General features: G+C 40.4%; 1 protein-coding gene across 2 annotated transcripts in view; it reads left to right on the top strand.

The window, feature by feature from the left end:
* Window positions 1-15,888, top strand: part of CCDC192 (coiled-coil domain containing 192) — a 234,639-nt gene that overhangs the window by 156,509 nt on the left and 62,242 nt on the right. For both annotated transcript variants that reach the window (XM_049873260.1, XM_049873251.1), the window contains one exon: window positions 12,374-12,506. In XM_049873260.1, the coding sequence (XP_049729217.1) occupies window positions 12,374-12,506 (133 nt within the window). The remainder of the gene's footprint in view (window positions 1-12,373; window positions 12,507-15,888) is intronic.

Here is a 15,888-nt window from a genome sequence, read left to right as displayed (position 1 = left end):
CACACTCATCATCAGCTCACATTCACTGGACAGCCATGAATGTAAAAAAGCAGAGTATAATGGGAGAACTGCAAAATGTGTTTGAAATGAGAGTCTCCAAGTGACCTTACCTTGCAGCTCTCGGGAAAATGAACTTTAAAGTAGTTCAGTTTTAATCACTGGATCATGTCTATAGTTGTCAAGACTGTGTTTGCAACTTAAAAATTAACACCTTTCTCTGCTTTGTGTCCATAGCAGGAAATGAAGGCCAGGACACAGTTTTAGTAGCCTTTGATATCCCTCTTGAGCCTTTTTTTTTTTTTTTTACAAGTGACTTCCTTTTTATTACTATACAATTCTAATCTAATTGATGAGGTTCAAAATCAAGAAAAGAGAACTTTCAAGGTAGCAATAATAACTGAACTTGAACACTGTCTGGGTTCTAGACAAGAGTAGATATTTCAGCATATGTAGACTATGTATCATTGGTTCTGTGGCATGGTAGTACTAAACGGTTATGGCTTTCCCAAAGCAGAAAACATCTGCTTCATTAACTTATTCTTCCTCCTTGAATTTATATTAGCCAGTTAGTTTCATATTCAAATGAATTCTCCCTTTCAAGTAAAAGACTTAAGGCAAACCCCATCTTGAGCTAGGAGCCAAGTCAGAAGCTTTAATTTCTGGTAATTTCTTCATTTGTGTTTAAATGTTCTTGGTCAAATTAACTGTCAAATATCACATGCAATGAACTTGATGGAAAATTATAGATTTTCTTAGGGGGAACTTAACTTGAGATTTTTCTCACAAGAAAACTACTTTTGTTCGCAAACACGTATCAGATTGAGGCAATTGAAAAATTAAAGAATCGACAAAGTGCAACTATATAGTATTCAACCTACAGATACTATTGCGAAACCGTGAGCTCAGCAATACACTGCCGAGAATCAATTACTGTCTCAGAGGTTCTACTGAATACAGATTAAAGATTCTAAAGTAATACCATCAATAACAATATTAACTAATATCATGACACTCAACAATTTACAAAGTGCTCACTCATACAATCTCTTATTTTTAACAGAATAAATGCTTTTTATATGAATCGGGCTCATTTGATTTGAAGCTTGGAAAGTTCTGCTGTAAAATTGTTTCAACTCTGCAATAACAAAGCCACAGTTTTTTAAACATTGTGTTTCATGGGAAAATAATGTATATCATGTAAAAATTCCAACTTTACTTTTTTTTTAATTTCTTTTATACAGTATACAAAGCTATTTCATGCTTACGTGCATCATTTTTCCTCTTACGACAGTTTTTTTCCCTGTTTGGATTCATCACTTGTTAAGTTGTTTTAATTCCGACTCTTGTATTCACTGAGCCTGTATCCCCTATAAATTTATTGCTTTCAGGACACAGTGGGGTTTATATAAAGGAGAGAAAAAGTTGCTGGGAAGGGTAAGTTAATCAGGCTCCCTTTTCCATACCAAAAAACTCTCCAAGGTGATTTAAACCCCTTAGTGCTTCAGGATCTAAACTATCCAGCTCTTGAACATATGCCTTCGCTTTATGACTGAACAGAGAAGTCACGGATGGCCAATGGCTGTCCGCTTCCTCCCAGAAGGCAGCCCTGGGCAAGTTCATCAGGAGCGCAGGGCACAGAGAAAAAAGCATACATCTGCCCAGTTATAAAGCCCTTCCAGAGAAATCATATTAAAGGAGCTTGGCAGAATTTTCACAAGGCAAATATGGGAATTATTTTTCATCATTGCATATTCTGTCATCTCTGGCTTCTGTTTTCTTCCACCCACATTTCTTCTTATGGCTGTTTGCCAGTAATACCAACACCTGTAAAGGTGGGGCTGAAAAATCGAAATTGCTTCATATACAGCCTTGGCACTTTGGGCTCTTTCTGTCTCCAGGGAGAATTGGGATGGAAAACAACTTCCTACCAGGCTTTGTTAGGTGTGACAATATACTTCTCTCTCTTTCCATTTACCGGGTATGATTTGAGATTGAAAGAGCAAAAAGTAGACTCAGTTTTATTTAATAGGCACTGGCTACATTTTCTTTTCTCATGACCTACTTGAGCACTCAGTTTTGATCTGTGCTATGCTCAGCCAATAACATTAAAACTTATTTATTGCACTATATGTTCTTTTGTTCTCAAAAATCCCAGCTGACAGCCTAACTAATTTATACTAGGTAAGAAAGATGAGACATTCAGGGTTACACAAAGAAAAGAACATGCAAACAGCTAAAACAAAAAAACCCAAACCAGTTGCCATTGAATTGATGCTGACTCACGGTGACCCCATGTGTGTCAGAATAGAACTGTGCTCCATGGGGTTTTCAATGGCTGAGACCTTTCAGGAGCAGATCACCAGAACTGTCTTCCAAGGTGCCTCTGGGTGGGTTTGAGTTGGTAACCTCTTGGTTACTAGTCAAGCACTTAACCATTTGTGCCACCCAGAGACTCTATATAAGCAACCAAACCCGTTGACCAAACCCACAGCTGTAGAGTCAAGTCTAACTCATAGTGACTCTATAGAAGAGAATAGAACCCCCCCCCCCATAGAGTTTGCAAGGAGCAGCTTGTGGATTTGCTGACCTTTTGGTTAGCAGCTGAGCAACTAACCATTGTGCCACCAGGACTCCATATAAACAACAACAACAACAAAACAGGCCCCCCTTAATCTCAGAATGGGTTTGTTGGGTTGGGTACAGATATTCTAATGCTATATAAAGGCCAGAAGGACCCCTTATGGTGCAGTGGTTAAGTGCTTGGCTGCTAGCAGAAAGGTCAGTGGTGCAAACCCACAAGCCACTCTGTGAGAGAAAGATGTGGCATGTGGCAGCCTGCTCTCATAAAGATTACAGGTTTGGAAATCCTATGGGGCAGTTATACTCTGTCCTATAGGCTTACTATGAGTTGCAATTGACTTGACAGCAATGGGTTTGGTTTTATGAAGGCAGGATTGCTGGTAGACATTGGCTCAGCTCATTTCTTTGAAATTAGCAGGACCTCAGTTGCCTAAAGACTTTTCTTTCTATCAAATGTAAACCCATCATGTATCTGTGTATAATGACCTGAGACCAGGTCTTCCTGGCTCTCTGCGTGAACAGGGATTTAGGGCTTTAAGGGAGAGTTGCCTATAAAGGCCTGCTGCTTGTGACAGTGAGGCCCTAGACTTCAGGGATCCTAGGTACTGCCCCAGGTTCCAATCATATATCTATCCCACTGCTCTTCAGGTCTTATGCCAAGTAGCAGCATGGTATAGCAGAAACACCGAGTCAAAACTGGCTTTGAGTTCTGCTTCTTGCAGCTTTATTAGCTATGACTTCACGCAAATAATTTCACTTTTCTCTGCTGCCATTTCTAAAAAAAAAAAAAAAACCAGTGCCATCGAGTCAATTCCTTCTACATCTCTAAAATGCTAGGACTGGACTATTTGGTATTTAAGATTGCATCTAATTCTGTGTCATCTATGATTCAGGAATTCTGTCTGATTTCCTAACAAGGCTTCGAATCAGTTCATTCCAGTTTGAACCCCTGCTGAGAATTTGCATTTCTACGAAGTTCCCAAACAAGCTAATGCTGCTGGTTAAGGACCAGTTCTGAGAACCACTAGAAGAGCTGTGGTTCTCAAAATTTATTATACATAAGAATCACCTGGGGATCTTGTTAAACTGTAGATTCTGATTCAGTATATCTGGGGTAGAAATGTAAATTCTCAGCAGGGGTTCAAACTGGAATGAAATGGTTCAAAACTCTGTTTCCTAAGTCGTACTGAGGAGTCAGTCCATGGATTCAAGATTTTATGGTCAGAATATCTATAGCACTCCCACTTACTTCAAGAGATGAACTTACAGAACTGTCAATTCTATTTTATCCAAACTCCCCATACTGTAGGTCACTGAACAGAACATTGGGGCATGCAAATCATAGTTATCAAAGGTGCAGTCAGGAGCCACATTGCATGGGTTTGAATTGTGACTCATCACTTGACTTTGGAAAAGTTACTTAAATCTCTGCATTTTTCAGTATTTGCATCTGAAGATGGGGTTAATCACAGTCCTACTTCTTTTCAGCTGCTACAAAGATGAAATGAGCTATTGCATATAAAGTATTCAGAACAATGCCTGGAGTATTATAGGTGGTCCATAAATGTTAGCTTCTCTCTGAAGCATTCCCAGTAATGGACTGCTTGTATAATATAATAATAGTGAAAGGCAGCTTACTGTCTTTTAGGGCAGCAAATTCCATTTTTTAGACAACTCTACCATTAGAAAGTTCTGCTTTATCATTGGAATTTCTTCCCAAGGATAAGATCATCTTATTTATCTTATATTAATTTGTAACTTCTCTTAAATAAACACTTAAACAGGCATTTTTGGAAACCAGGACATCCCACTGGCAAAATCCTCCTGTAATAATTATTTATCCTTTAGAGGGAAAGTACTAACACTTGGTTCAACTATAGGTAAATTCTTGCCTCATAGTAAGTCAGGTTGTTAGTTTAATTACTGGAATTTTATTTTCTTTTTATTAGAAACTCCAAACCCGCTGGGTGTGGGAATCAGAATTAAAATGTATTACCATAGCATGTCGGAACATAAAATAAGTTGACTTGGTACTCAAATGGAAGGAATACTGCAAAGAACTGAAAAATGCCAGCTATGGTTTACAAAGTCTGAATCTCTTGACCATTAAGCATCTACCAATGAGGCCATTAAGCATCTACCTATGGTCATGTGGGGTAGGACTCTTGGTCAAAGTTGTCAAGAAGCCTAAGGGTTTGTCTATCAACTAGCTATCCACATTACCCAAAAAAATAAGTCTAAGTTACATTTTGCAATCTGTCTTTAACTCAAGGCATTTTGTCAAAAAAGGTTCATCTGATCCCCTCTGACACTTCAGATGACTTAACAGAATGGTCACAATTGCCAGGATCAACTCAGGAATTTTCTCCCCTGATGAGAGACACTAAACCATTGCCTTTGAGTCGATTCCGACTCATAGCGACCCTATAGGACAGAGTAGAACTGCCCCATACAGCTTCCAAGGAGGGCCTGGTGGATTTGAACAGCCATCCTTTTGGTTAGCAGCCATAGCTCTTAACCACTACACTGCCAGAGTTTCCAGTGAGAGACACTAAGGGGCCTCAAAGCACCAACTGGCCCAGACTGCCCTTGGCTGGGCTCATCTACATCTTTATTTCCTAGGATATCATCACAACTCTTTTATAACCAAGTATTTATGTTGCTTTTCTACTTCTACTAGCTAGAGCCACTTATACACTATCAAAGTTTTCCTTTCAGTAAAAAATTAATGGTGCTAAAAAAAAATTTTTTTTTTTTTATTGATTAGTGAAAGGAGCCCTGGTGGTACAATGGTTAAGTGCTTGACTGCTACATGAAAGGTTGGCAGTTTGAACCCACCATCAGCTTTTTGAGAGAAAAGACCTGGAGATCTGTTCCCAAAAAGATTACATACAGCCTAGGAAACTGTATGGGGCATCTCCCCTCTGTCCTATAGGGTCACTATGAGCCTAAATCAACTCATCAGCACACAACAACAACAACATTGTATTAGTGAAGTCTCCTGTTATCTTTGAAAAGAAAAATAACATCTGGAACCAAAAGATCTCAATTCAGGTTTGTTTAGCTACTTACTCACCGCATGACTATTACTCAAGTTCTCTGGTATCTCAGCTTTCTCATCTACAAAATAGATATTAACATGGATGGCAATTTAAAAATTCATTGCCTTGGAGTCGATTCCAACTAATAGCAACCCTATAGGATGGCGTAGAACTGCTCTGTAGGGTTTCCAAGGCTGTAAATCTTGACTGGAAGCAGACTCCCACATCTCTCTCCTGTAGAAACTGCCAACCTTTCAGTTAGCAGTCAAGCACTTAATCATTGTACCACCAGGGCACCTTAGGATGGCAATTAGGTTTCATCAAACAACAGGCTGTTGGGAGTGTGGACTGGCAAGGAACATACATGGGCTTCATATTTGCCACCCCTGGATTTTTAAATATTTACCTCAGGGTGGTATATATACAAACAAAAAAAAAACCCCAAACCCATTGCCATTGAGTCAATTCTGACACAAGACCCTAGTGTCTGACACAAGACCCTAGTGTCTGACACAAGTGCAACTGCCCCATAGAGTTTCCAAGGAGGCTGGTGGATTAGAAATGCTGACTTTTTGGTTGGTAGCCATACCTTTCAACCACTATGCCACCAGGGCTCCAAATATAAAACAAGAGATGTGAAATTTATTTTTTAAGTCAAATTGTATCCAAACACTCCTATTACTTTTACTAGTTTCATTATTAATGATAGATATTAGGAAACTGGAACCCTGGTGGCGCAGTTGTTAAGAGCTCAGGCACTAACCAAAATGTTGGCAGCTTGAAACCACTAGCCACTCCTTGGAAACCCTATGGGGCAATTCTACTCTGTCCTATAGGATCACTACGAGTTGGAATCGATTCCACGGCAATGGGTTTATTAGGAACCTGCCTGTACCTTCATTATGCAAACGAAACTCTTGCTAGTAAGTATTTTATCAGTAACTCTCTAAAGACAAAATCCCTGTATTTGTTACACATATACACTTTCTAAGTGAATTAGCGTGAAGTGGTCATGGTACATTTCAGAAGAAGTTGGAGGAAGGTATGCCCTGGCAAGCCCAAGGGAGAGATGCCACAGGGAACAAGAGGCAGGGTCCCAGACTGCTCCTCACCTCATTCCATGCAGGCAGCCACCTACTTTGCCTAGGTATCAGGCCATCTCTGGCAGGAGATTGGATCAAGGCTATTTACATGTCTGTTTTTTAGAACATTAAGTTTTGTCTACCCGTACAAAGTGAGAAGATCAATGCAATCATGCAGAAAACTTAATTTAAAAGAAAAAAGTAAGAAAATAAAAGTCTTACTTTCAATTAGGTACAAATTTTATTTTCTGTAAACTGCAGCAAAGGTATCTTTAGAAAAGATATGTAAATGAGTAATTTTTTTTATAAGGATCAGCACAAAGCTGGTTCCTCTGAGGCGGAAGTTAAAGATGTCCCAAATGTCCAACTTTTCCAAATTGCTGTACTACTTCATCATCTCTAACATCAACTCCTCCTCCCCTCAGTACTTCCCTCTCATTTTTGGTTTTTCTGTAATTCGCCGCAGTGTCTCACAGAACTCAGGAACCGTATCAAGGAAATGGCTCACTTGGCTGTGGAGGCTGGGAAGTCCCAAATCCATGGGTCAGGCGTAGGCTTCTCCGGGCACTGGGCACTCTCATTTATACTTTATGTTATTTGGTCTCCACAACAGCTGTATGAAATGGGATCTAAGACTTAGTAATGTCATGTGCCTGGCCCAATTTCTCACGGCTGGTAAATGACAAAGCCCAGGCCATGATTCAAAGTATGTGGAAATACCCAGGAATTTTAAACAGTGCTGGCAAATCCATGTTGGAACTCTTCTATAAATAGTTCCTGATTATTTCTAATTCCCATTAACTTGGTATAATGCAAGCTATTCAGCAGTGTGATACAGATTGATGTTTCCTTTTCAAAACATTGCACAAATACATGATTTCCTCCCTCATTTCACCCTGTAGGAGAAGTAGGAAAAGAGGAAAGTAATAGGAATTTACCTCCAAGCTATAAAGCCTTCCTATTCTTTTAGTAATCACCAGAGGTGAGTTCATAGTTACCAAAGAGACCATAACGGACTCCATTAGACTCAAGTACATTTTGGTTGCCTGGCTAGTGAACACCAGCAAAATAAAGAAAATATTATCGTTGTTGAAATCATTTGATGTCTATGACTAATAAAAAACATGTTGGCAAATTGAATTTTTTGAAATGCCCAAAGGGCTTGATTAAAGCTATGAATTAATAGCATAGAGTAGTTCTGTCTGGAGAAAAGAAAAAAGAGAAAGGCTTTAAACTATTTTAAAATTTATATGAATAACAAAAAGGTCCCCACAGAAAGCTTAAGTAACCAATGTAGGTCCTTTATTCAACGTTTAATTTAAAATTAATTTTCTCTCTCCTTGTTCCCTTGTAGTTAAATGATAAAGTTCGTATGTTTTATGTCATATCATCCCTGAATTCTAAGAGACTCACAAGCCCTCTTGTCATCTTATCCAACTCCATACAAATACCAGAATTATCTTTAAAGTATCCCTGACAATCGCACCAATGTTAGAGGCTATGAGGTATTCATTCTTGCATGCCCTGTGCCTCCGAGGGGCGAATGGGGGAGAGGGGAGGCAGGAGGAAACCAGAGGTGAATAGAGCTGGAGGTAGTCCAGGCCTACAATTACCTCTTGACCTGGGGCCCAGAAGTTACCATAGGCCTGCAGGAAGATCCTCATCCAGTCTTCACTTGACCATCCCCAGAGCAGGCAGGTCTTTGCCAGGAGTCATTCCATCTTGTTGTGGATACAGCTATCATTGTTGGGGACGCTTTCTCACATTGTGCCAAAATCTGCCTCCTTCTGTTTCCTACACTTTGTTCTTCATGGTATCTCTAAAACAATGCTGTTGACTCAACTTCTCCTCTGAATACTCCGTCAGATATCTAAAGTCAACTGGCACAACCCACTGTAATTGCTTCTCCAAACTAAATATCCCCCAATTTCTTTAAGACGATAAGGCAAATATACAAATGTAATAACATAATAAGAAACAGGCCAGTAATTGTCTTAAGAGAAAGACAAAAGGTGGTCTGGAAATTTGAATGAAAAAGGAAATTAAATCTTTTGCTGAAATTGTGTCTTTCCAGAGTTTCTACCCTGTACCCACCAAGCCATCTGTCAGAAAGGAAATATAACCTGATAAAGACTTCTGAGTGACACCATGCCAGCTCCTAGTGATCACCCATTAAGTCCCACCATAATTTTTGCTTTTGTTTATTTACTACCAACGCCTACTTTGAAAAAAAAAAAAAAGTTTTTGGAGAAAACTTACCTGCATACGAGTGGTTGTAACATGATTTGAGAATCTGAATACCAGCTATTAAGAATTGGAGCCCTGGTGGGCAGTGTTTAAGAGCTATGGCTGCTAACCAAAAGGTTGGCAATTTGTATCCACCATCTGTTCCTTGGGAACCCTATGGACCAGTTCTACTCTGTCCTGTAGGGTTGCTATGAGTCAGAATTGGCTCCATGGCAAAGGTTTTGGTTTGGCGCTTGGTGTTAAGAATAAAGAGTAGGGAGCAATGTAAGGAAACTAAATCTTCAATTCTTTTTCCCCTAATATTATGAAAATTTCATACATACAGAAAAAGTTGAAATAATTGCATAGTGAACATCATGCAGTCAACAACCTGATTCTACAATTAATATTTTGCTATCTTTGATTTATCGTATCTATTCATGTCTCTATCCACCCCTATATCCATCTTATATCTTATGGGTTTCAGTGTAAAATGAACTCATCCATACACTTAAACCCTAACACTTCAGCATGCAGACCATTATCATGTTTTTTGTTTTGGGGATTTTTTTTTTTGATACATTTGATTAACACTCTTCTGAATCGCTCTTGCCATACTTCCCCTCATTCCCTCTACATCCTCAATTTTTATTTCTGTGCCCTTCCTTCTACTTTCTGTCCCCAAAGTCTAAGTGCTAAAAGGCAGGTGTGAATGTCTGAGCATGGAAGAGTTTTGAAGTAGCATCAGGAAAGGTCAATGATGACCACATAGGGCCTCAAAGGTATCATCACATTAGGCCCAGGATGGACCATCTCCTCATGAACAAGTGATGCTAACCAGCTCACCGATTAGAGCCAATTTAATAATTTACTTTGAGAAATACAATCATTAAATACCAGACATGTGCATTTCTTGATCAGCTCCATCCCTCCCTGAACATCTCCATGTTGAATCTACCCATTGCCATCGAGTGGATTCCAACTCATGTCAATCCCATGTGCTTCAGAGTAAAACTGCTCTCCTTCTTGGCAGTAATCTTATGGAAGTGGTTCTCCAGGCCTTTCTTCCATGGCACTGCTGGAAGAATTTGAACTGCCAGGCTTTTAGTTAGTAGCTCAGAGCAAACCACTTGTGCCACCCAGAGACGTGTTGAATCTATGTGACAGGTCAAATCATGAAGGTTTTTGGTGAATGTAGACTCAAAGAAAAGGAGTTAGATAAAAAGGGCTTTGTGGCATGGAGGTAGAGGCCTTATCGGCCTTGATGTTTCAACACCTGTGCAGCAGTGCCTAACACTGAAGGGGTGCTTCATAATTACTAGTACAATGATAAAAAGAATACATGAAGGAAGGAAGGAATATTACCACTCTAGTAGAAGTGCCCTGGTGGCAAAATGGTTAAGCACTCAGCTACTAACTGAAAGTTGGGGGTTCAAACCCACCAGTGGCTCCTTGGGAGCAAAGACCTAGTTAGTAATCTGCTCCCATAAAGATTATAACCCAGGAAGCCCTATGGGGCAATTCTACTTTGTCCTGTAGAGTCACTATGATTCAGATCAACTCAACAGCACACAACGACATGTAGAAGTGCCTAGCCCCAGATTGATGTAAACGGTCAACATGCTCAGCTGCTAACCATAAATTTGGAGGTTCTAGCCCATCCAGAGGTACCTCAGAACAAAGTCCTGGCAACCTACTTCCAAAAAACTAACCACTGAAATTCCTATGGAGGACAGTTCTACTCTGACGCACATGGGGTCACCATGAGCCAGCTCGACTTGACAGCAACTGGTTAGTAGATGTGTCACCCAGAGTAGACACTTGCATTGTTGGTTCTGGACATCTCTCACCTGAATTGTGCTGGGTGAGGCCTGCCAAATTCTACCCTTCTTACTCCCGTTAAAGAAGGTCCATGGCCACCATTCTCTTTTGAATGACACATTCTCTTTTAGACATGTTCATGCTATTAATTAAGCTTTAAAGGAGTCCCAATCTTCTTGCTTTTGGTCTAGAAGACAATCTGTCTTTAAAATGGAAAACCTGTGTACAGTAATTTTTCACGAATAACGTGCCCACACATACAAAGTGTGACATGGTGCACTCACAAAAATAGCACAGGGGAGTGCACAGTTGACAAAAAAAAAGTATAGCGTGAGTCTTATTTGCATGAAAATATGGCATATCTAATCCTATCTTTGATAAGCCTTGCTGACTTTACTCTCAGCATATGGGAGTAATTCATTTCTGCCCCAGGGTGCTCCCTTCTGGGTCCCAGGAGGAACAGGATCTTCCCTAGCGAGCACAAACCATTCCTTTCCCTATCTCAAGATTTATGTTGGATAATAAAAGTTGTTTATTTTCTGGGTTTCCTAATGACCAGCCCACAAAGATTTGGCAAGGTGAGCTCTTCAGTGAAAAAGCAGCTGCACCAAAGCCACACAAAAATGCAAATCCAGCCCTTTCCACAATAGACAGCTTCACCAGAGTTGCAGATAAATCCCATTTTGACAAATCCAATCCTCTTTGAAATTCATAAAAGGAGCTTTCTATTCAGAAAGTCTCCAAGTGAATACTTTGGTTATGTAACAACTTCCCAATGTTGTTCTTTCAAAGGTTTAGAATCTCATAAAACAAATTATTTTACAGCAAGGCCTTCCTGTCCTCTATTGCTCGAAAACTCTTCTTACCCTTGACCACTTTCCCTACATAGATACTGTAGTAAACATCTTCAGATATTAGCATTTTGTGGTAACATCTAAAACCTTTAGTTTATTTGAATAGAAACCATTATGGTGTCAGGGGCAAAAAATGACTCAGGATCAAGGCTCTGCCGATTTAAGGTGAGTCCACTTAGATATTGGGAGTCCCTGGGTAGCACAAACAGTTAAGTGCTCTACTACTCGCTGAAAGGTGGGTGGTTCAAACCTACCCAGTGGCACCTCAGAAGACAGGCCTGGCAATCTGCTTATGAAAGGTCACGACCTTGAAAACTCAGTGGAGCAGTTCTACTCTGCACACATGGGGTCACTATGAGTTGGAATCAACTCAATGGCAACAACACCACCACTTATAAACTGAAAAAGAAAAAACTCAGATACTTTAAGGCGCTAGCACCTCAGTGGGGAAATGCCAGCAGGCACCTAGAGTTCTTCTCTAATTACCTCTAGCATAAGTAGCCCTAACCCACAGGGTTCAGATTCAGATGAGAGAGGGTGAGAGATACCGTGATGGCGAATGGGGCTTTATTGTTGGGGATTGAACTGCTCCGACCTCAGGAGCACATTTGCTCTGATTCACAGACCTCAAACAGGACTCAATCCAGATAAACAGGGAGCATTTCATCAAAGCTGAGCTTCAAAGGCCATGTTTGTTCAGACACTATTAGCCTCTTTTATTCCTTTGATGCATCTGTCTCTAGTGACGGAAACTCTTATTTTTTTTAAGAAACTAAAGCACAAAAGGAAAGTGAAAAAGCTACAAACTGATTTGGCAACAGCTAAGCAAGAAGCTGCCATCACAGTCCTGGAGCTCAATGAGAAGATAAAGGCTCTATGTGAAGGAAAGCCAGCCCCTAGAGGTCAGTATTACCATGTGACAGTTATACACTGGCCCATCATGTATACAGTTTTCTTGGCAACAAAGCAAAAAGTGAGGCTGCAATGCCGGCTGCATCCAGGCCCAGCACCCTGCTGGCCTGCCCTGACCTCCATTTAGCATGAATGCAGACAGCACACGAGCTGCTAGCTCCAGGCAGGATTCTTTTCTACCTTAAGAGACAGGGAATGAATAAACTTTTCCGCTAAGGGAAAGTCTCTGAAGCTGAAAAGCTGGACTGAAACAGATATGCTAAGTGTTGCTGCACAAACCTGTTGGCAGTGAGAGCAATAGAGGGAAGGGCAGTGCCTAAGAAGGAAGGCCCTTGGCCCTCGGGGATCAGCTCTCTGCTCTCCAGTGCAGCCAGAAGCTTGTCTAAAAGTGCAGACAGGCACAAGGAAGGGAAGACAATAGTGTTTTAAACAATAGCAGAATGAGCCGGAAACAAGCAGGAAAGGTTGGTTGGGGACAAAATCTGGGTGATTCACAAGAATTTTAATAGCCACTTTGCTTTTGATTTTAAAAAAGACTTCTCCAACTATGGGACTATAAACACACATTGGGGGACACAAAATAAAACAACTCAGATTGTCACCATTAACAATAATACAAGTTAACATTTAATACTATGTGCCAGGCATTTTGCTAAACACTTCACGTGTATTTCATTTTCTGACAACCTCTGAGGTAAGTACATTTATGAATTCACAAAAATAAGCAGAGACTTAGAGATGTTAATTACCTGGCCCCAGGTTAGATGTGTGCAAGCAATATTTGGGTAGTCGGACTTCAGGGCAACGACTTACCCTTCACGAGAGTGCTGGCAGCAGCCTGATGCAGTAAGGATTGGATTCTTGCATTTTGCCTCTGCTTGACCACACACAACAACAATATAGCAACGGGGTTTCTGGGTGCCACAAAGAGTTTGCGCTGAAACATTGGCCATTCCATGGAAAAAAAGCTTGGTTGCTTCCATAAAGATTACAGCTAAGAAAGCTCTCTGGAGCAGCTCTACTCTGTGACACATGGGGTCACCATGAATCAGAATCGACTTGATGGCAACGGGTTCGGTTTTTGGTTTTTTATGTAGCATCAATATCAAAGTTCGTTTTTGCACAGTGGATCTCTTGCAAAACTGTGGTTCCCTGGGATAAATGTCTTCCTTTGATGTGTGCCACTCTTGTAAAGCCAGGAACATGCCATTGTTCTTACTCAAGCTTCCTTTATTACTCATAAGTAACTTTGGAAAAAGGGGAGCAATGTGGAAACAAATGGAGGAGGAGGAAGTAGGTGATGCCGTGACTACAAAAAGTGAGACACTCCCAGCATCTGACTGCATGGTAAAGCTCTGAATATGAGTTTGGTTTTGATTTTCAGTTTTGAATCACGCTTTCCCTGGGTTCAAATGGTATGAGACACAGTCACCTTGAAACACATGCTGAAGGTCAATTTTCTTCTCTTTCAACAAAACAACATATAACACAGTTTCTGAATTTAATTTTAGCACCATGAAACCTTAATGAATAAAACTCGTTAGAGAATATTATGTGCTTCAAGGTTTCTATTGTAAAGCGTGATAGCCGGGTTTTTAAAATGGTTTCATAAAAAAAGCTACGACCATAGAGCACATTGGGGAAACATCTTCAGCTCACTCGAGAGAAGCTTGAAGTCAACCAACTATATTTTATAGCTGATGCAAAAAGATATTATTGCAAGATATCTGAATCTTGTGACTTTTATTTTGACAAAAAACACTATTACATACTTTCTAATGACAATTTTTGGAACCCCTGGTGGCATAGTGGTTAAGAGCTATGGCTGTTAACCAAAAGTTCGGCAGTTTGAATCCACCAGGTGCTCCTTAAAAACTCTATAGGGCCGTTCTACTCTGTCCTATAGGGTCACTATAAGTTGGATTGATGAGTCCAAATCTACTTGAGATGGCAGTGGGTCTTTTTTGTTTGTTTGTTTAAAGACAATGTAATGATGATTTTGTTCTTTTGATACGTTGATAGGTTAAAATTAAAATAATCTTAAGGTGCTAGGACTCTAATGGTTGGGGGGTTGGGAAGAAAACATTAAATCCTATCTTTTCTTCTTTGCCCATCTTTTCTGTTTAAAAAAAAAAAAAGTACCAGTATAGAAAAAAATTTCCCCTCATGTGTTTACGAACATATACACATTTCAATCAAGCCAGCCATTTTAAAGTCAAGCATGGATCAAAAGAATGACTCACTTCTGGACTATGCATTGCTTCTCTTATTTGGTGGGGAAACTGAGTCAGTGGACTGGTAACTATAACTAAGGTCTTTAATCAAATGCGTGTGCATTCTTACTCTCCCATCTGGTCCCAGGCAGCCTCACCCTGAATTCAATAGCCCAGGAGATGCCAAGGCCGTTGTGGCCCTGAGTGACATTAGTTCTCATTCTCAGAAACCTTTGTCACCTTGCCCTACGTCTTGTTCACGTCAAAATACAATCTAAAAAATGCTAGTGACTTTAAAACACAATGACCACCCTTTAACTCCAATTAAGGCAGGCACACACACACACACGCACACACACACACACACACCTCTGAACCTAGAACACCACCCCTCCCTTACTTATCTTGTGTCCTTTTATAAAATGTTTGTTTTCTGTTCTCAGACCTCTGCTGGTCACAGATGACAGATGTCCCAGTCATAACTGCTTAAGGAAGAAGGGGATCTATTGGCACGTGTAAACAAACTAAGAAGGCACATGCCATTAGCCTTAGAGTGCAATGGAGTCAGCATCTCTGATACCATCAGGACACATTCTGTCACTCATCTCTGCCTCCCTCTGCATTGAGTCTTCATCCCCTCCAGCTGAGTGTTCCAAAAGACTGGAAACACACCCATAAGCAGTGATGCGCTGGCCTCCTAATTACCTCTCCTCTGGAGAGGAAAGAAAGCATTTTCCCACCATCTCCAGTTAGAAAAAGTACAAGAACAAACTGTCTGGCTTGGGTTGGGTACCCATCCCTGGACATGGACAAATCCCTGTGATTAGGGGTGGAGAATAAGGTTGGCCAAGCTTGGGTCATGGCTGTGGGTAATAAGGATAAAGAAGTAGAGTGTTCTGACTGACAGATTCCACCAGAAGCCCAGGGTTGTGTTAGGAGAAAGCACTTCCTTCAGGGAAAGACTATCCTATTAGCAGAAAGGAGGAGAAGTGATGGACAAAACCGACATACATCCAATACACTCTCAGCTAGGGATCAAGTTGAAATGTAATGCAATGCTTCAAGAGTCACCCATCCCACAGGTGTTTGCACTTAAAAAGTAGATTCTTCTTGATGGACAAAAGATCTTCATGACCCAAGAAATAAATCTCTAGTGGTA

This window comes from Elephas maximus, chromosome 2 (genome assembly GCF_024166365.1).
Source record: "Elephas maximus indicus isolate mEleMax1 chromosome 2, mEleMax1 primary haplotype, whole genome shotgun sequence".
Lineage (NCBI taxonomy): Eukaryota > Metazoa > Chordata > Mammalia > Proboscidea > Elephantidae > Elephas > Elephas maximus.
This window is presented reverse-complemented; position numbering and strand designations above follow the sequence as displayed.